General features: G+C 43.9%; 1 protein-coding gene across 10 annotated transcripts in view; it reads left to right on the top strand.

Annotated features, from left to right (window-relative positions):
- Positions 1-450: 450 nt before the first annotated feature.
- Positions 451-20,670, top strand: part of ZNF862 (zinc finger protein 862) — a 36,284-nt gene continuing 16,064 nt past the window's right edge. The window contains exons 1-6 of one of the 10 annotated variants that reach the window (XM_064575773.1): positions 452-738; positions 1,908-2,071; positions 3,072-3,266; positions 10,750-10,861; positions 14,428-15,122; positions 17,021-17,198. In XM_064575773.1, the coding sequence (XP_064431843.1) occupies positions 10,801-10,861; positions 14,428-15,122; positions 17,021-17,198 (934 nt within the window). In that variant the 5' untranslated portion in view covers positions 452-738; positions 1,908-2,071; positions 3,072-3,266; positions 10,750-10,800. The other 9 variants (XM_064575774.1, XM_064575772.1, XM_045864088.3 and 6 more) reach the window with 9 other exon arrangements.

Below are 20,670 nucleotides of genomic sequence, written 5' to 3'. Positions count from 1 at the left end.
TGGTCAGTTTCCCCAATAGACTATAAGCTCCTCGAAGGCAAAGTTTTGTTTCATTCAGCTGTGCATTCCCAAACCTCGCACAGTGCCTGGCACGGGGCAGGCAACCAATGATGCTTTTTGAATGAATGTTAAAAAAAAAAAAAAAAATTTCCCTCCTAGATTAAATAAAATCTGAAACCTTCAAGGCTGACGCTGGCCCTAAAAGTGAGAGGGAACAGACGCAAGAACAGGCATTCTCACAGCCCAAAGACAACGGTTTGCCCTCAATGCAGGGTCTGGGAGAGCGTGGTGCGGGAGCTACCTAATAACCACCGCCCTCCAGCGAGGCGGGAAGGGCGGAGAGCGAGCTGCTCGGCGCCCAATCAGGGCCCAGCATTTCGGGAACCAATAGCTGTTTGAGAGCCGCTTAACTAGGCGGGACTACGCTTCCCGTGATGCCCCGCCGTGTAGGGCCAAGCGGCTGCCGTAAAGCGGTTCGCTCGGTACGGCTCTAGTCCCCGCCGCTCGCCTCTGCCGGCACAGGGAGCGCTCCCGCTCTCCCGACGAGGGAGAGCGAGTTCCCGGCCGTGCTCCCTCCCCGTCCGGGCGCCCTGCCCTCCGGGGGCCCGGGTCCCCAAGGTGGTCGCGGCGGCGGCATCCTCAGGCCAGGCCGCGGGGGGAGGGGGCGGACTGGAGGCAGTGGCGGGGTCAGCACCGGCCACCGCAAGCGGGGCCATGGAGCCCAGGGAGTCGGGGAAGGTAGGCCTGGAAGGGCCCTGGGGCCGCCCTCTCCCCTCCGGTGGATCCCTGACCTGGGCTCCGGCGAGGCGGGCGCTACGGGCGGAGTCCCCGCTGATGAGCCAGCCTTGCAGGGAAGGACTCGCCCGCTCGCCCGCCACCTCTTCCCTCCGCACTCGGGCGGCTTTCTCCCCGCGGCTGTCGCAGGGAGGAGCGAACGCACCGGCCCCGAGCCCCGCGCGGCCTCGTTGCCCCCCTCCCTCTCCCGCTGGCCGAGCCGCCTTCTGCCCAGTGGCCCGCTCGGTTGATACTGGGGTGGGTGACCCGCTCAGTGTAATGATGTGAAGGTGCTTCCTGTTTTCCCACACCTCCGTCGGGAGTTTCGAAGGGGCCCAGCGTATTTTAAGGCTGGTTAAGACCGAAGTGGAAGCCAAGGGGTATGGGGTTACGGAGAGGCAGGGTAAGGGTTTGGCCTTGACTACGTAGATCCCCCTTCCCAAGAAATGGCTGAGAAGAAAAAGAAGGCATCTGGCGTATTTCCTGCCCACTTAAAGTTGCTAGCTTATCTACTTCGTATAGTAGTAGAATCGCCTGGAAGCATATTCCGTAAACTTCCTTCAGGCTTGGGGCAGGAGGCTGTGAAGAACAGGTGGGAGAAGAAAAGGTGGGAGGAAGTGCTTGACAGTAGAGTGAAGTGGGTTTGACAGGATTGCCAGAGCTCAGAGGCAGTGTCGAAAGACCAGCTTGGTTGTAGGCATTTGATTTGGAGACAGTGGCAACCTCTTGGGACCAAGATCTTTCTGGATGTTCTTTGCTGCCTGCTTCCAGTTCTTGAGGATTGCTTCTTTGGCGCAAAGGGAATTCCTTCCACGTATTTTCCAGTGTGTATTGAGTCTCCTTAAAAAAAAAAAAAAGTTAATAAACATGTGATCAGTGGTTTACTGTGAGGGAGATGGTGGAATACAGGATAAACAAGAAGTGACCACATTCCCTGAGGAGTTCTTCCCACAGATCTGACTTTAATAACTAGGACAAGCCTGGAAGGCTTGTCCCATAGACGAAAGAGAGAAAGGATAATGAGGTTATTATTCACGCTGTAGCTTCTCCTGAAAAGGCTGGGAAGGACTGAGTTAACAAAAGAAGGTACCCCTTACTTAAGCCTCTCTTCCACACTCCCTCCCCTTCACAAGCTACAGGGATGCATTTAACAGTTGAAACAACCAAAGTAAACAGTCTAAGACAAATAAAGCTCAACGGAACCTAACTAAAAGATTGAAGGTGAACTGTGTGCCAGCCTCATGTTAAGCACTACAGGGGATATCAAAGAAGTAAAGGAAATGGCCCTTACTCTCAGGTAATATCCCTGGATTCGTTTTGACTGAACCAAGTTTGGGGAGCAAAATGTAATGGGGAAGAAGGATCATAAGCAATTGGCACTGAAAGTTGGAATTAGTAATTTGAGGTTGATTTCAAGCTATTCTGTTTAGTTGTAGGCTTTCTTAGCTTCTGTTACCACATTTTATTTTATTTTCTGTTTTTGGGAGAGAGAGAGAGAGATTATGTGGAAGAGGGGCAAAGGCAGAGGGAGAAAGAATCTTAAGCAGGCTCCATGTGCATAGCCCCATGCAAGGCTTGATGACCCTGAGATCATGACCTAAGCTGAAATCAAGAGTCAGTTGTTTAATTGACTGAGCCATCCAGGTACCCCTAGGCTTTCTTGGCTTTTAATGGGAGAAGAGAGAAATGTAAACATTTTGGGAGGTAGGGGAGAGATTTGATGTCCTCTTTAGGCCCAACCACTAACTGAAAACCCTGGGGACTGGAACTTTCACTCTAGATTCTAATCTTGATTGCAGGGTGTCTCAAAAAGATGCTCACCCTTCCACAGTGTGTCAGTTTCCTAACCTGGGAAATTAGAAGGTTATCCAAAGATGAAATAAAGTGATTGCAAAACAAACTGGCAGTGTTAGATATCTTGCAAATGAGTGGCAGCACCTAGGTTGGGTAGAATGTCTGTGTTATATTAAAGTTCCCTTGTGAGTATATATATACATGATTGGCTCAAGCCTGGGAGACTGGGGGTCTACTTGAGGTAGTGGCTTGGTCTATTGTTAGTATCTTCCTTTGGTGCTATTTTGTGATATTTATTAACTAAAAGCAGTCTTGGGCTATTGGATTGGGTGTGGGGTATCTTGCTTGCCATTGGCAGAATAATGGATAGAAGTCAAAGACTTGCCGCCATCACTCTATCCCATTATCCTGTTTTATTTTCTTCCCAGCCCTCATTACTATATAAAATTCTCATATTTATTTATTTACATGTGTGCTGACTTTACTCTGTGCTATATCCCCAGCTAGGACAGTGGAGCCGCATCTGGCATTTCATAAGTTCTCAGTATTTTTGGAATGAATGACTCATAAAATAGCATCATTCCAGGAGCCCTTCTGCTACAGGGTGTGAATGCTCTGAAGAACACTGCAATCTGAACCTCCTGTGCCCTCTGGGAGACATTTGATTTTTGGTGCTGCCAAATAGGAGTATTTATCGTGTATGTATTTACTGCCTCCGCATTTCTGGTTCCTACCCCCTCTGTCTTTTCCATGGAAGTGGTCATTCTGATCTCATTTTTCTCTGGGCCCAGTTCTGTTATTGCACTTATATCATTGATGCCTGTCACCTCCTGATAGATTTTAATCTCCTTAACAATAGTGGTTTTGTTTTCCATGTCTTAGGATTACCATGCACCAAACACGTGAGAAACAATAATAAATGTATGTTGAATGAATTAATTAAGTGCCTATGAAAAACTGTCTGCATAATGTGGTGGGGGGACGGGGTAGGTGATGGTGAAGAGGTTATAAAATAAGCCAGTCAGCCTAGGCTTCCCGAGTACCTCCAGCTCCATGAGGGATGCAAAGGCTTCCTTGCATAAATCAGGTGGTTAGGGAATCCCTCTTGAAGGAGATGGAAGGTGAATAGGACCCTGATGAGTGGGTAGACTAAGTAGGTAGGAGGAAATAGGCAGAGTCACGGAATCTAAAGGTTGGGTGTGTAGAGGGAAGAAAGGTGCAAGATATGTTAAGTGATTGCAATTACACTAATCTATCTACAATAGAGATTCCAGGTGGAGCTAAAGTTAGGAAGGTGGGTTATGTTCAGATAGAGGGAACTTGGTGCTGGCCTATGTCAGAGTTCTGCCCTATAGACAGTGGGAACCAGTAAAATAGAACATCCAGAGATATTCTTTGTTTTATATTATAGATAAGAAATTGCTCTTATTCAAGATTTGTGTTTTCTTTACATTGGAATCAGAAGGCTCTTGCCACATATTGGTTAAAAGAGAAATACCAGAGTTAGGGCAGTCACTCTTGTTGGGAAGACACTTCTTTATTATCTAAGCATTCAGTCCTGCCCGTACTCTTTATCCTTGTGGATGCTAAAGCTAAAGTGATGGATCTCTTGGCTTTCATTATAAGCCCACCTGTTCCCTCAGGAAGAAGGGGGGTTGGGCATCAATAGGGAGTCCTGCTTGTCCTTGGTCACAAGTTTAACCTGTCCCAGTCGGAACAGCTTGCTTGCTAGTCCTGGTGTACAGTAATCATCCTGGGATCTGCCTTCAGTATGATCTCAAATGTTCTCTTCCCCCTTCCCCATGTTGGCTCTCCTTAGCCCATTTATTTTTTTTAGATTTTTAAAAATTTATTTATTTGACAGAGAGAGAGAGACAGTGAGAGTGGGAACACAAGCAGGAAGAGTGGGAAAGGGGGAAGCAGGCTTCCTGCTGAGCAGAGAGCCCGATGCGGGGCTCAATCCCAGGACCCTGAGCTGAAGGCAGATGCTTAACGACTGAGCCACCCAGGCGGCCCTCCTTAGCCCATTTCTTATGTGTACCCCTTTCCTGTCTGACTGCCTTGTTTCGTGGAGCCCATCTTCCACCAGGATTTTGGAAATATAATCACATTTTGCTTTGGAAGATACTCTAAGAGCAAATAGTTATTTAAAACGTACACATTTGGCAGGGACAGTTCTATTTTTTTAAATTTTATTATTGAAATATAGTTGCCATACAATGTTATATTTGTTTCAGATATACAAACATAGTGATTGGAAAATTCTATACATTACTCAGTGCTCACTGCAAGTGAGGTTACCATCTGCCACCACACAACATCATTAAATATTATTGACTATATTCCCCATTCTGTATTGTTCATCCCCATGTCTAATTTATTTTATTACTGGAAGTTTGTACCTCTTAATCCCTTTCACTTATTTCTCCCACCACCATCCCTCCATCCCTCTGGCAACCATCAATCAGTTTGTTCTCTGTGTTTATGAGTCTGTTTCAGTTTTTTTGTTAATTTGTTTTGTTTCTTAGATTCCACATACAAATTAAGTCATTCTATTCGTCTTTTTTGTCTGACTTATTTCACCTAGCATAATACCCTCTAGGTCCATCCATGTTGTCACAATGGCAAGATCTCATTCTTTTTTATGGCTGAGCAATATGTATATAAAACATCTTCATCCATTCATCTATCAATGGACACGGGTTGCTTCCATATCTTGGCTATTATAAATAATGCTTTAATAAGCATGGGGGTGCATATATCTTTTTGAATTAGTACTTTTGCTTTCTTTGGGTTAATACCCAATAGTGGAATTATGGATCATATAGTATTTCTATTTTTAATTTTTTGAGGACCCCACCCATACTGTTTTCCACAGTGGCTGCACCAATTTACATTCCTACCAACAGTGCATGAGTGTTCTCTTTTCTTTATATCCTCACCAGTACTTGTTATTTCTTGTCTTTTTTCTTTTAAGATTTTTAAATTTTTAAGTAGTCTCTACACCCATTATGGGGCTCGAACTCACAACCCCAGGATCAAGAGTCACATGCTCTACTGACTGAGCCAGCCAGGTGCCCGTGTTATTTCTTGTCTTTTTGGTACTAGCCATTCTGACTGGTGTGAGGTGATCTTTCATTGTGGTTTGATTTGTATTTCCCTGATGATGAGTGATGTTGAACATATTTTCATGTGCCTGTTGGCCATCTATATGTCTTCTTTGGAAAAATGTCTATCCAAATCCTCTGTGCATTTTTTGATCAGATTTTTTTTGGTGTTTACTTGTGTAAGTTCTTTATGTATTTTGGATATTAACCAGATATATCATTTACAAATATCTTCTCCCATTCAATAGGTTGCCTTTTTGTTTTGTTGATGGTTTCCTTGCTGTGCAAAAGCTTTTTATTTTGGTATGGTCCCAATAGTTTATTTTTGCTCTTACTTCCCTTGCCTGAGGAGATATCTGTAAATATGTTGCTAAGGTTGATGTCCAAGAGATTACTGCCTATGTTTTGCCTTAGGAGTTTTATATGATTTCAGTTCTCGTGTTTAGGTCTTTTATCCATTTTGAAGTTTTTTGTGTATTGTGTAAGAAAGTGGTCCAGTTTCATTCTTTTGCATGTAGTTGTCCAGTTTTCCCAGCACCGTTTATTGAAAAGTCTGTCTTTTCTCCATTATATATACTTGCCTCCTTTGTCATAAGTTCATTGACCATATATGAGAAGGTTTATTTCTGGGCTGTCTATCCTGTTCTGTTGATCTATGTGTCTATTTTTGTGCCAGTACCATACTGTTTAGATTACTATAGCTTTGTAATATATCTTTATCTTGAAATCTGGGATTGTGATACCTCCAACTTTCATCTTTTTTCTCAAGATTGCTTTGGTTATTCTAGGTCTTCGAGGTCTTTTGTGATTCCATACAAATTTTAGCATTATTTGTTCTAGTTCTATGAAAAGTGCTGATGGTTTCTTTCTTTTTTTTTTAATTTTATTTTATTATGTTATGTTAGTCACCATATATTACATCATTAGTTTTTGATGTAGTGTTCCATGATTCATTGTTTGCTATAACACCCAGTGCTCCATTCAATACGTGCCCTCCTTAATACCCATCACCGGGCTAACCCATCCCCCAACCCCCTCCCCTCTAAAACCCTCAGTTTGTTTCTCAGAGTCCATAGTCTCTCATAGTTCGTCTCCCCCTTCATTTTCCCCTTCCTACTATCTTCTTTTTCTTTTTTTTTTAACATAAAATGTATTATTTGTTTCAGAGGTACAGGTCTGTGATTCATCAGTCTTACACAATTCACAGTGCTCACTGTAGCACATACCGTCCCCAATGTCCGTCACCCAGCCACCCCATCCCTCCCACCCCCACCACTCCAGCAACCCTCAGTTTGTTTCCTGAGATTAAGAATTCCTCATAGCAGTGAGATCATGATACTTGTCTTTCTCTGATTGACTTATTTCGCTTAGCATAATACCCTCTAGTTCCATCCACATTGTTGCAAATGGCAAGATTTCAGGTTTTTGATGGCTGCATAATATTCCATTGTATATATATTCCACATCTTCTTTATCCATTCATCTGTTGATGGACATCTTGGCTCTTTCCATAGTTTGGCTATTGTGGACATTGCTGCTATAAACATTTGGGTGCACATACCCCTTCAGATCACTACATTTGTATCTTTGGGGTAAATACCCAGTAGTGCAGTTGCTGGGTTATAGGGTAGCTCTATTTTCAACTTTCTGAGGAACCTCCATACTGTTTTCCAGAGTGGCTGCAATGCTGGTGGTTTCTTGATATGGATTACATTGAATCTGTAGATTGCTTTGGGTAATATGGACATTTTAACAGTATTGATTCTTTCAATCCGTGAGCATAGTATACTTTTCCATTTGTGTGTGTGTGGTCTTCATTTCTTTCATCAATGCCTTATAGTTTTCTATTCCTAAGTCTTTTATTTATTTATTTTTTTGGTTCAATTGTAAATGGAATTGTTTTCATGATTTCTCTTTCTGCTACTTTGTTATTAGTGTAGAGAAATGCAACAGATTTCTGTATATTAATTTTGTATCCTGCAACTTCACAGAATTCATTTATTAGTTCTAATAGCTTTTTGGTGGAATCTTTAGGGTTTTCTATGTGTAGTGTCATGTCATCTGCAAATAGTGACAGCTTTACTTCTTCCTTACTAATTTGGATGCCTTTATTTCTTTTTCTTGTCTGATTGCTACAGCTAGGGCTTCTGGTACTACATTGAACAACAGTGGTAAAAGTGGACATCCTTGTCTTGTTTCTGATCTTAGAGGAAAAGCTTTCAGTTTTTCATCACTGAATATGATGTTAACTGTGGGTTTTTCATATAAGGCCTTTATTATGTTGAGATATGTTCCCTCTAAACCTACTTTGTTGAGAGTTTTTATCACGAATGGATGTTTATTTTGTCAAACGCTTTTTATGCATCTATTCAGATGATACCACTTTTAGCCTTCCTTTTGTTAATGTGACGTATCACATTGATTGATTTGTGAATATTTAACTGTCCTTGCATCTCTGGAATAGATCCCATTTGATTGTGGTGAATGATGTTTTTTAATGTATTGTTGAATTTGGTTTGCTAGTATTTGTTGAGGATTTTTGCCTATGTTGATCAGGGATATTGGCCTGTAGTTCTCTTTGTTTGTGGTGTCTTTGTCTGGTTTTGGTTAATGCTGGTCTCATAAAATGAATTGGGAGGTTTTCCTTCCTTTTCTATTTTTTAGAATTTTGAGAAGAATAGGTATTAACTCTTCTTTAAATGTTTGGTAGAATTCACCTGTGAAGCCATCGGGTCCTGGACTTTTGTTTATTAGGAGTTTTTTGATTACTGAATAAATTTCATTCCTAGTACTCAGTCTGTTCAAATTTTCTATTTCTTCCTGATTCAGTTTTGGAAGATTGTATGTTTCTAGGAATTTCTCCATTTCTTCTAGGTTGTTCAATTGTTGACATATAATTTTTTATTGTATTCTCTTATAATCCTTTCTATTTCTGTGGTATCTATTGTTATTTCTCCTCTCTCATTTCTGATTTTATTTGTTTGAGTCTTCTCTCTTTTTTTCTTGATGAGTTTGGCTGAAGGTTTATCCATTTTGTTTATCTTTTCAAAGAACCAGTTCTTGGTTTCATTGATCTTTTCTATTTTTTTTTTTGTCTCTATTTCATTTATTTTCACTCCGGTCTTAATAATTTCATTTCTTTGGGCTTTGTTTCTATTTCTTTTTCTAGTCCCTTTAGGCATAAGGTTAGATTGTTTGAGATTTTTCTTGTTTCTTGAGGTAGGCCTGTATCACTATAAACTTCCCTCTTACCTTGCTTTTGCTATGTCCCAAAGATTTTGGATCATTGTGTTTCCAAACCATTTTTATTTTTAAAACTGTTCATTCATACATACTTATAGACAAAAGACTGGAAGGTTACATACCAAATGTCAATAGTACTTCTTGTTTTAGTAAGGGGGTTGTGGGTGATCTTAACACTTTTTTTCTGCTCACTGTCTAAATTTCCTGCAGTGAACATGTATTGACTCATAAGAAAAGTACTCGAATTATTTTTTTAAGTATACAACTCAACAGTGACTGGTAAGAATTATCTGTATTGTTTTTCTCAAGAAGTTTCTACTGTTGAAGTTAAAACAGATATTTCATGTGCTTGAAATTTGACCATAAAGTTACAAGGCGATTTTAGACAAATATACTAGAACTTGTCCTAGATGGAAAAGAATGTGTCCCTTTCACAGTTGTCACTCTGGAAGGACTTCTACTTACCCCAAGATACTGTTTCCCAAGATGTTGTTTTGCTTTGGCAGTGGGGAATTTATTTTTTGTTAATAATTTTATTTATTAAACTAGGTGATAAATGTTCATGGTATGAAATTAAAAGGATAAACAGAGCAATGGTTTATATTTCCTTTTCTGGTTATTTCTTTTATAAGGGTTTGTTGCATGGCCACAGTAGCTTACCTCTCTGAGGCTACGATGATAGTTTTATTTTTGTAAAGTTTTCTTCTCCATGCCTCATGTTCATTTCCTCAGTTCCTGCCTGCTTCTTGTCCCTGCAACTGTCTGTTTTGGTCTCTTCAGCCCTGTGAGAGACTTTCCTCAGATGTCTGGTTGTCAAGCTGTTAGCTAACACTTAATAGTCAGAAACCCAAATTCTAACTGGAAGCTCTGAGCCCATAGAAGGGAGGCTTGTCAGCGCAGAGCCGTGCAGGGGAATCTGGACAGTCTTTTGTTGGAGAACAGCGTCCCACCCAACCCCTTCTTGTGGTCTTAGCCTTACTGCCTTCACTCCCAGGATGGAGGTTCTTGGTGCTGCAGATCCTGAGCCTTTTTTGGATTTTCTGGCATAAATTGGGTTGTTTCTCAATTTGTCTGCTGCTGGGTGAGGATTTGATTTTCTTGGATCTGCTCAGTTATTTTTCATGTGCTTTTCAGTTCCCAAAATCATATTACTTTTGTCCTCTTGTTTTGTTTCCCACCCTGGTGGGGATTTTGCTTTGGAGTGTTTTGGTGGGGAAGGTATCTTCTAAATTCACAGGAAGGATACAAAATTCAGTGTACTTGTTCAATCTGCCATCTTATTCCAGTACTCCCCAAAATATTTCCTGAACCCCATACCCTTTTTTGGCAGAACAGAGCCACTTTACAAGCCCCATGGGATATAGTTCTCCACTCCAAAGCTTTGTCTATCTTGATCACTGATTTCATTGACAGACATAGTTCTGAATGACTTTCAACTGTTTCTAGGAATCAGATACATCCTCCTTACCAGGTTCAAGATTTTGTACAAGAATGTGCCGTAAGTTGTTGCTGAGGCCCTGGCTGAGAAGTGCTGCGTACTGGGGAGGGAAAGAGCATGTTAGGGAAAGGATAATGGAATCCCTGAGTCAGCTTTCTTGATGACTCCCATTTTGGTGTGTGACCCTTCCTAGAAGAGAGTCATTCCCACTGTGATTTGGACCCAGGAGGTGAGAGAGGTGGGGTGTGGATCTTATATGGAGATGGACAGTGCCCCTCCCCCAATCTGATAGGTTCCCAGAGTACAGGTGCCTTCAAGTGGTCATGAACACAGGTGTGGAAGGCTAATCTAAGGAGGAAGTTGGAAGTTGGCTTGTGTCATTTTTCCCTCCAGGCTCCTGTGACGTTTGATGACATCACCGTATACTTGCTTCAGGAAGAATGGATGCTGCTGAGTCAGCAACAGAGGGAGATCTGTGGTTCTGACAAGCTGGTGGCACCACTAGGTATGGGTTTCTTTTCACTTTCCTGCCACCTGAATCTAGATCAGCATTCCAGATTGTATTCAACTATGACATACTTGAGAATTTTCTGGACTCCTACCGTTTTTTTCAGACCTGTTTACATTATTCATCTGCTCAGTCCCATATGTAACTTAACTGCACGTGGATTCACATCCCACCCTTTCTCTTCTCCCCTTCAATTGGCCAAGAGAAGTGGGGAAGTCGGGCATGTCAAGGCTGGACCTTGATGCCTCACCATATCACAGGGTGCCAGGTGGGAAGCTCCACCTGTGGTCTGTGGAGCTGCAGGGTGGATTTTGTTTCAGGTGCCCATAGGGCCCTGGGAAGTAGTGAGTGGTGGTAGAAAGAGGATCATCTGGTATGTGGGAATCTGCTCTCAATCCCAGCCTCCACCACATGACACTGGTGTGCCTTCGACCAAACCCTTTCACTTTTTTTTTTTTTAAGACTTTATTTAGAGAGAGAGTGTGTGCGTACGGAAGGGGAGGGAGAGAGAGAACCTCCGGCTGACTCCGTGCTGAGCGCAGAGCCCAACACCAGGCTTGATCACACAACCCTGAGATCATGACCTGAGCCGAAACAGAGTCAGATGCTTAATGAACTGAGCCACCCAGGTGCCCCAAACCCTCTCACTTTTTAAGCCTTGGTTTCCTTCAGAGGGCTGTCATAGAGGCTTAATGAGATAAAACAACTTCAAACTTGGTGCCCATGTAGGTATTTTTCATCTTTTCTGTTTTCTGAGGGTCTTTTCTCTGCTCCTGTGGGTAGACTTTCGGTACCATGGACAGAGGTGATGGTCGTTCAGCTGTGGGTACAACATACATACTATTTTCTCAGTTCGCCTCGATGACCACCTGCTGTACCTTTCTCTTCTTGTCATGTTGGCCCCTGTCCAAGGCTAATGGGAGCAACAGTCTCAGCTCTCTGTGGGTGGAGGGATTGCAGCTGGGTTGGGTCTTTTCCCATGCCTGCCAAAACCAGTTTGAAAACTTCTGATTCTTTTAAACCAGAAGTTGCAGAGTAGCAGCTCATGGGCCTTTTTTTTGGCTTTCATCACTTTTGCTTGGTTTCTTTACAATTAAAAAAAAAATTTTTTTTAAGCTTATTTAAGTAATCTCTACACCTAACATGGGGCTTGAACTGACGACCCTGAGATCAAGAGCCACACGCTCTTCTGACTGAGCCAGCCAGGTGCCTCAGTTTCTTTACAATATTTAATAAGTTGTCAATATTTAACCTGTGGGAACTTTCACATGGAATTATGATTTCTGGTTTTTCTTGAAAAGCAGGACAGTCTGGCTATGCTGACCCTGAGTTCCACATGGTGGCCTCCCCCTGGGGGGGAGCAGCGGCTGCCCCCACACACAGGTCACCACAGCCTCCTCATCTGGCCTGATTTCCTCAGTTATGTTATCAGTCTGACCCCTCTCAGCATTTGAGTTTATGAGCCTCTCTTCTGAACCAGTAGTTTTCATACCTCTTCAGCCTCAAAAGGGGCACAGAGCCTTGCTTGTGCCCCTCCTTGCATTCACTCAGACCCCCATTCTTTTGGGGACCTCATGGATATCTGAGTTTCTGTCTGAGTTTCCAAACCACTGTGCTAAAGCATCGAGATTCCTACCTGTGTCCTTGACCAATTATCTTACAGTGCGGAGAGGATGTCCCAGGTAGACCCTTCCTTAATGTTGTGATGTGACCTGGATCCAAGACTTCATAAGTGCTTCTCTCTGTTCCTGACTCAGGACTGACTATTGCCAACCCAGAGCTGTTCTACAAGTTTGAGCAAGGGCCAGAGCCATGGCTAGGCAATGTCCAGGGCCAGAGGAATGTCCTGAGCCACCACCCAGCTAAGTGTGGATCCACACCGGAGGAGGGGTGCTAGCTGGAGAGAGGGAGCAGAAAGATGGGCACTAGGACTCCTGTCTCATCCTTGGCCTCTCCCTGTTCTCTGCCAACTCACTCACACGAATGCTGTCCTTCCCCAGCCACCACCTTATCTGAAATATGGACACCTCCCTCAATATCGTCCTCCAACCTCTCCATCTCCCTTTATTTTATTTCTTCCTGAGAGTATATGTTGATTTATAATTCTATATGCGAAGTTCCATGGAGGCATGACTTTGTCTTGTTGACTCCTATAGTCCCAGTGCTGAGACCAATGCCTGGCGTACGGCAGTTGCATGATAAATAATCACTGAATGAATGAACAGATGTTTGTTAAATTCTAGGGATTTATCTTGGCTTTTCTCCTCTGAGAAGCCTGTCCTGTTGAGGGACTGGCTTGGCTAGAGTCAGGCCAGGTGACATCTTGTCATTAGATGAGATGGTTGAGTGGAGCAGCCCCCACTGTAGGAGAAAAGGGAGGCCAGCTCTTACAGGAGCCGACTCACAGGCATCTGCTGTCCCCTGTGATCTGTCTCAGAGGGACCATAGGGAGCCCGAGACTTAAGAGATACTAATTTATTTTGTTTTCCAATGCTTGGCTCTTTTAAAAAAATATTTTATTTATTTATTTGACAGAGAGAGCGCATGTGCACAAGCAGGGGGAATGGCAGGCAGAAAGAGAGGGAGAAGCAGGCTCCCTGCTGAGCAGGGAGCCCGATGTGGGGCTCCATCCCAGAACCCTGGGATCATGACCTGAGCCGAAGGCAGACCGACTGAGCCACCCAGGCACCCCCAATGCTTGGCTCTTAATTTTGACCCGGCTTTCTCTTTATTAGCCATTTTGTGCTCCTGAGTTGGCTACAATTGGAGCAAATACCATTGAGTCCTTGGCCACTGGGCATCTGCACTTACGTTAATGCACAAGAAATGGCTCTGGAGGATTTTAGAGCTGTCTAAGCTGCGTTTCAACTTAGGAGTGAATAAAGAAACTTCTAGTTTAGCTTGAGGAAGAAAAATATTAGTGAGTTCATGAGAGTTGTTGCCTCTTTGGAAGGGCTGTGGTGTGAGAGAGGACTTGTGTTTCTCTGGAGGGCTGAAGTAGAGACCCTGGGTGGAAGTTACTTAAAAGTGGAGCACAGCTAAAGGCAAACTCTGGGGACCAAAACCATCTACCCAGGAGGTGGTAGGTGGTACCCTTGCCCGAAAGGTACGTGAGCAAAGTGCAAATGCCTGTCTGGCAGGGGTACTGGAGAAGGGGATTCCTGCTGAGGATGGAGTTGCAGGATTTGGCTTTAATTATCTTCCTTAACTGACATTTTATTAAGTTCAGCGTTCTTATCCATAAGTAAGTTGGAACTCCTGAAGATGGTTGCACTATCTTAGGTTGCAGAGATGAAACTGTAGAGATCTTTTTGGCCAGGCGTATCTGCCCTTTAAACTTCAAAAAGGGGGAGATGCTTAAAGCTCATTTGATTGTCTTCTGGGTCAGGTGAGGTGGGCCTGGGGAGCTAGGGGTCTGAAAGGAGAGAATTCCAAGTAGAGCCTGGGCCACTCTCGTGTGTGATTTCCAGCTCTCATATTTGCTACACCGAGAGGCCCATGAGGTGCAGTGGCTCTAACTATAGGATTTCTGAGCAAATTGCGTTGGTCTCTTTTCTCTAAAGGGAAAAACGAGATGGGCTGCATGGAAGAAAAGGACTCACGAAGTCCTGCCAGAGAAGCCGGACTAGATCTGCCCCCACAGAAGAAAGCCTGTCTTTCCCACTTCAGCACAGAGCGTGGCAACATTGAGGTAGACTGTACAGGGAAAAGCAAAAAGCCCTTGAAGTCCCGCTCTATCCAGAAGTCTTGGTTTGTGCAGTTCCCATGGCTGGTCATGAATGAGGAGCAGACGGCTCTCTTTTGCGCTGCTTGCCGCGAATACCCATCTGTCAGGGACAAACGGTCAAGATTAATAGAAGGTTATACAGGACCATTCAAGGTGGAGACTCTCAAATACCACGCCAAGAGCAAAGCTCACCTGTTCTGCGTCAATGCCTTGGCAGCACGGGACCCCATCTGGGCGGACCGTTTCCAGAGCGTCCGAGAGGAATCTGGAGATGTCCTGGCCAGCCCTGAGCACCTCTTTACGGCAGACTATCCCATATTGTACCCCCCGGGGCCTCTGGGAGCCTATGATAACATGGCCCAGCTCCTGCCCAGCCCAAGAGCTGACCTGGAGGACCCTGGGGGGAATGGAGCATGTCCTACATTGTATCTAGACTGCATTTCTGAGTTGAGGCAAAAAGAAACTGCTGATGATACCCACAGGTCCTCAAATGTCAACGTTTTGCGTGATGCTGCTGAACCCGGTGGCCAGGTAATGTGTTTGTAATGATTGCTGTGTCTCAAGGGGAAGGATTCCATACTAGCAACAACACGTGTTGCGTGACAATGACGGGAAAATTACAATAGCCATACCCGCTGCAAACATTATAATGTTCTAGACCCTAACATCCTTTGGTGCACTAGGCGTTTTATGTGCTTTACTAGTGTTACCTCATTAATTAATTTATTTAAAGATTTTCTTTCTTTATTTTAGAAAGAGAGAGCACGCATGGGGGGAGGAGCAGAGGGAGAGGGAGAGAGAATCTCAAGCAGACTCCCTGCTGAGCGTGGAGCCCATGCGGGGCTTGATCTTACCACTCTAAGATCATGACCTGAGCCAAAATCAAGAGTCAGTGATTAACCAACTGAACCACCCAGGCACCCTCTGTTATTTATTTAAGACAACAGCCCTATTCTTTTCTTTTTTTTCTTTTTAAAGATTTTATTTATTTGAGAGAGAACACATGAGAGGGGGGAGGGTCAGAGGGAGAAGCAGACTCCCCGCCGAGCAGGGAGCCCGATGCGGGACTCGATCCAGGGACTCCAGGATCATGACCCCAGCCGAAGGCAGTCGCTTAACCAACTGAGCCACCCAGGCGCCCCAGCCCTGTTATTTTCATCTCCTTTCGCAGATAACAAAACATAATTAGTGGGACAGAACGTTCCAACATCTGATATAAAGAAAACTTCTTAAGTTCAGGACGATAACCTTTATCCAGAATCCAAAACAGTCACAGAACTCAATAAATAATACGTGACCACGGAACAACCACAGAGCTCTTAAATAATTAATTTCTAAAATGTTTTTAACTTTAACTTCAGAATCATGCAGCAGCGTTAAACACTGCAGAACTTCCTCACACGCGTTGTTTTATGTAATGTTTTTGATGCTGCTCTGAGGCTGGTGGAGCAAGTCCTATTACCTCGTCTTGTTGGGAGGACACAGAGCGTGGGAGGACTGACCTGGCCAGAGCCCAAGGGCTCGTGGTGCGCCTGCGCTGGAGCGTGGCCACCAGCCGGCGGCACCGCCCCTCCACTCCCTGCGCACGCGCACACGGGGCCGGAAGCTCTAGCGCTCACCTCGCGGGTACCTTGTGAGTTCTAGTTCTTTGCAAAGGTGGCTGTAAGGAACCTTGTGTGAACTGGAATTTTGATTAACGACATCCTTCATTTCTCAACTATTTCATATAAGCAAGATTTTACTAGAAACCATTTTGAGTACCCCTTGGGTATTCCCATGAGAATAGCTCAGCTGTTCCTCAGGCCTCACATCATAAGGGCCCAGCCAAAGTTAGTAAGCTTGAATTTTTCCAGAATCTAGAAAAGTGACGAAGCTCATTTCTCTTCATGTTCATGTTCCTTCTACTTTTTAGTATTAGAAGCTAATAAATAGGTCTAACCGTTTATATTTGAATTCCTTTAGCAATAAGGCATGTGTCAACCGAGTCACTGAGTACAAGCATCTTTCGTTCTTCTGTACTACTTCTTTTTTCTTCCTCTCCCAGTGGGAAATCTTAGCAGGTGCTAGAGGCAGATGGTCACCATTGTAGTCATGGATGAGTAGAAGGCACCGCCTTAGGACTGTATAGGGCAAGGTGCAGTCATAAGGCTCTGCCAGGACCCCTGTTCTTCAGTGCATTTTTATTTCCTCCTAAGACACCCTAGATCAGACTGAGGCTCTTTTTTTTTTTTTTTTTTTTTTTGGCCTACTAACTCTGGGCCTCACAAATTTGCTTCTCTGACTTTCGATGGATACATTAATTCCTCAGTTACATCTGGGCCTCTTGGCAAGCCTCCCAAGGGAAATAGGCCTCGAGAAGGACCCTAAAAGTATCACGCTGGGTGTCTGGCGTAAGAGGCGTATTGAGTGACTACTGCTCTTTGTTGCAGGATCCTTCTGAAGAGGGGCTGTTTGAGGAGGTTCCTGTGGTGTTTGAGGAGCTCCCGGTGGTGTTTGAGGATGTGGCGGTGTATTTCACCCGGGAGGAGTGGGGCATGCTAGTCAAGCGGCAGAAGGAGCTGTACAGAGACGTGATGCGGATGAATTATGAGCTGTTGGCTTCCCTGGGTAAAGATTCACGTAGACCTTTGTTCGCCACCATCATCTGACATGGGAAACCCACAAGGGCAGCTGTGGCTTGTGGTCATCTTCCCATTTCTGCCCTCTCCCTGTACATAGACAGAGAGAGAGATTATATTTTTTGCACCCCAGAACTCTCCCTGCCTTGGGATACAGTACTTTATCCACTCTTCATCCATCTCTCCATCATCCATCCTCCACCAAACATTTATTGACTACCCCCTATGTGCCAGATGGACACAAATGAAGCAAGGTCTCTGCTTTCAGGGGGCTAGCAGGTTTTCGGGAGAGACAGACACTTGAATGAGAAACTCTGAAAATAACACAAGCGCCGTAAAAGAAGTTCAGGAAAAGTGCCCTGAGGCTGCTGAGGAAGGATGATTTCATTTTGCTGGCTGTTGGAGGGAGGGATCAGGAAAGTCTTTATAGGGTATGATATGTTTTAACTGAGTGGGGCAGGGGACAGGACAGGTGGACAGGGAGAAGGAAGGGCATCTGGACATGCCAGAGGGAGGGACGGCATGGGCAGAGGCGTGGAGGCGCCTCTCCTTCTTCTATGCCAGGGCTGTTTCCTTGTGCCCAGGGGCCAGGCAGTGTTGGTGGGCTTGGCCCAGGTGTTACTAGTGGGGGCACTGGAGAAAGATGAACATAATAGAGCTTGTTACCTTCTCAGAAGAGTGCTCTCTCTTGCATCTACCTCTTGGTCTCTTTGCCTTCTGTTTCCGTCAGATACCCAGGGTTTTCATCAAAAAGGGAAGGCAGGGGGCGTCAAAAAGGGAAGACAACTTTTCATCTTAGAAAGCTCTTATTTACTTACTAGCATATCTGGTAACAGCAACCTTCCAGAAGAGGCTGCTGTGCATGACTTAGGAATACAGCAGCAATCTGCATCCTGACTTCTACGGGATAAGAACTAAGAATATCTGTGATTTCACTGATGTCCTAGCCCTTGGTTTATACCACCCTTTCATGCGCAGCTAAAACATGGATTATTTTCTGCACATTCCCGACCTTGTTTGCTTGTTTTTATCATTGTTTATCATTTTTAAATGGCTCCCCAAACATTCAGAAATGATGTAAAAACTGGTTTCTTTTGCGACAATAGAGGTGTCCTCATGCCCTCGGCCGAGGGCACTTGTATGAAGTACGCCTTCAAAGAGCATCACTTCCCCTGGCACTGTTTAAAAGCAATGAGAATGAAGGGAAATCCATTTTTAAGAAGTACACACCCACTTACAAGAAGTTGGCTTTTGCTTGAAAGGAATACGCACTAGTGATGTGCTTTGCCCTGGGGACCCCTGTGGAAAGCAGCGGGTGACTGGTATTGAGCACGGGGTGTCTCCCGACGCTGGGGCTGGCCGAGCTCCATGTAAGCACTTGGTCAGTTTCTTTTTAACTTATGTAAGTGAGGAAAGGGGGAACTCTTCGCTCCCTGGGGGAAATAAGGGACAGTTCAGTCTGGGTTATGTTTTGTTTGGATGAACAGTAAGTATAATCAGAGGAAGGGTAATTAAGTTTGCTTGAGGGTTGCAGCTAGGAGTCAGGGAAGGCTTTATAGAGAACGGGGCTGTCCTCGTCAGTCATCTGTGGGACTAAAACGGGTACAGAAGTCTGGAAACAGAGTTGCATGTGTGATCCCTTTTTGTGACTTTAATTAGGTCTTCAGTGATTATCCTTTAATTGCTGTCTGATTTAGACAGTTTTCATGTGTGAAGTATAAAACTTTAAGGAGAGGGCGCCTGGGTGGCTCAGTTGGTTGGGCGACTGCCTTCGGCTCAGGTCATGATCCTGGAGTCCCTGGATCGAGTCCCGCATCGGGCTCCCTGCTTGGCGGGGAGTCTGCTTCTCCCTCTGACCCTCCCCCCTCTCATGTGCTCTTTCTCTCTCATTCTCTCTGTCTCAAATAAATAAATAAAATCTTAAAAAAAAAAAAAACTTTAAGGAGACTTCAGAATATAACTGGGGCCAAACAAAAATGATTTGTATGTTTAAATATGAACTTTTAAAGGACATTGAGCTGATCACTGGGATATAAAACGGTGTTGAAATACAGTGCAGGTGCTATTTTGCTTTGGTGAGTGTTTTTTCTCCCACATTGCATCCTCCTGTGACAACCACTTTAAGAGTTGAGAATCAAATAGTATTTGGTGCTATCTTTCAATTATTATTATTATTATTTTTACAAATAGGACTTCTCCTTGGAGTGAACTTAAATTTTGAAAAAGAAAATCCCATCATAATTTTCACAGCCAAGAAAAGTTCTTTTGGCCTTTGAACAAAATCTCCCATCCATTTTTAATGTTTCTTATATTTTGTCTTAAAATACTGTTTGTGATCTGCTTATACTGGGTGTTTCAGGAAGCTTCTGTGTCTTTATTTTATTCTTATGTCTGGAAATCATAACAGCGGCTCCTGCTGGTCACTGAGTATCTACTGTGTGCAGGTCCTGTGTTGAGTCTCATATATATATCCTCTCTAATCCTTAAACCAAACCTCTCAGGCAGGTAGTACTAGTCTTTTCAGATGAGAAAACAGACCAGGGAATCCCAGCCATCTAGCTGGAAAACAGAGAAACTGAAATTCTTTCTATTCTGTGCATTGTGTGTGCCTTACACTCCTTACACTTCCTGCTTGTGGATGTTTACTGCCAACCGGACTCCATCTCTTTCTGTTTCAAGATTTGTGCTAATCATGTTGTTAATATATTATTATTATTATTATTATTATTATTATTATTATACACCAGGTATAAGACGAGATTATTTAAGACTTCAGTGTAAGAATTTTCTAAAAGTCTTCACTCCCATCCCCAGTCCCCCTTGCAGGAGGTTGCTAATTTTCCCGGCTCTTTCAGACCTTCTGTGCAGGTCGCTGTTAGCTCCCTCCCTCCACGAGAACTGGCTGGAGAAAGGCGACTGGCTGCCCCCAGTGATCAGTTCACGTTGCTGCAGCTCAGCTCAGCTTAGGTGGTGGGACATCAGGGTCTGCTGGTCATCGTGCTGTTGATTTCCTGTTGCTCAGATCCTTTGAGGAAACCCAGCTAATTCTTCCATTGCTCTTGTTAGGGTTTGCAACTAGTAGATTTGTTCTTTTAGATTTTATAATTGTTTTACCTGTTCTTAAAAAGACAGTCTCAATTTGATGTGGTCAGACTTAGTATTAATTTCTGTCAGATGTTTGGCAGTTAAATTGCATGGACCGAAGCTTTTCAACAGATGGAGTGTTTCCAGGGGAGGTCCACTCACCTGTCACACCCTCCTTGGCTTCATCGGCTGTCTTATCAATAGGACTGAACATGTAGAGGACAGTCACTTTGTTTATGGAGGAAAAAAGAGGTGTGTGTTTTGTTTTTAACACTTTCCTTTTTTTTTTTTTGCACAGAACTTTTAACTTTGTTATCAGCTACTGAGCTATGAGATACAAACCAGTCAAAAACATTAAAGTTGCTTGAAGCAGGTGT

The sequence above is a fragment of the Mirounga angustirostris genome, unplaced genomic scaffold (assembly GCF_029215605.1).
Source record: "Mirounga angustirostris isolate CCGP_5_RB_7025 unplaced genomic scaffold, mMirAng1.0.hap1 SCAF_12, whole genome shotgun sequence".
NCBI lineage: Eukaryota > Metazoa > Chordata > Mammalia > Carnivora > Phocidae > Mirounga > Mirounga angustirostris.
Note: the sequence above shows the minus strand (reverse complement) of the source record. Positions and strands in the feature narration are given on the sequence as shown.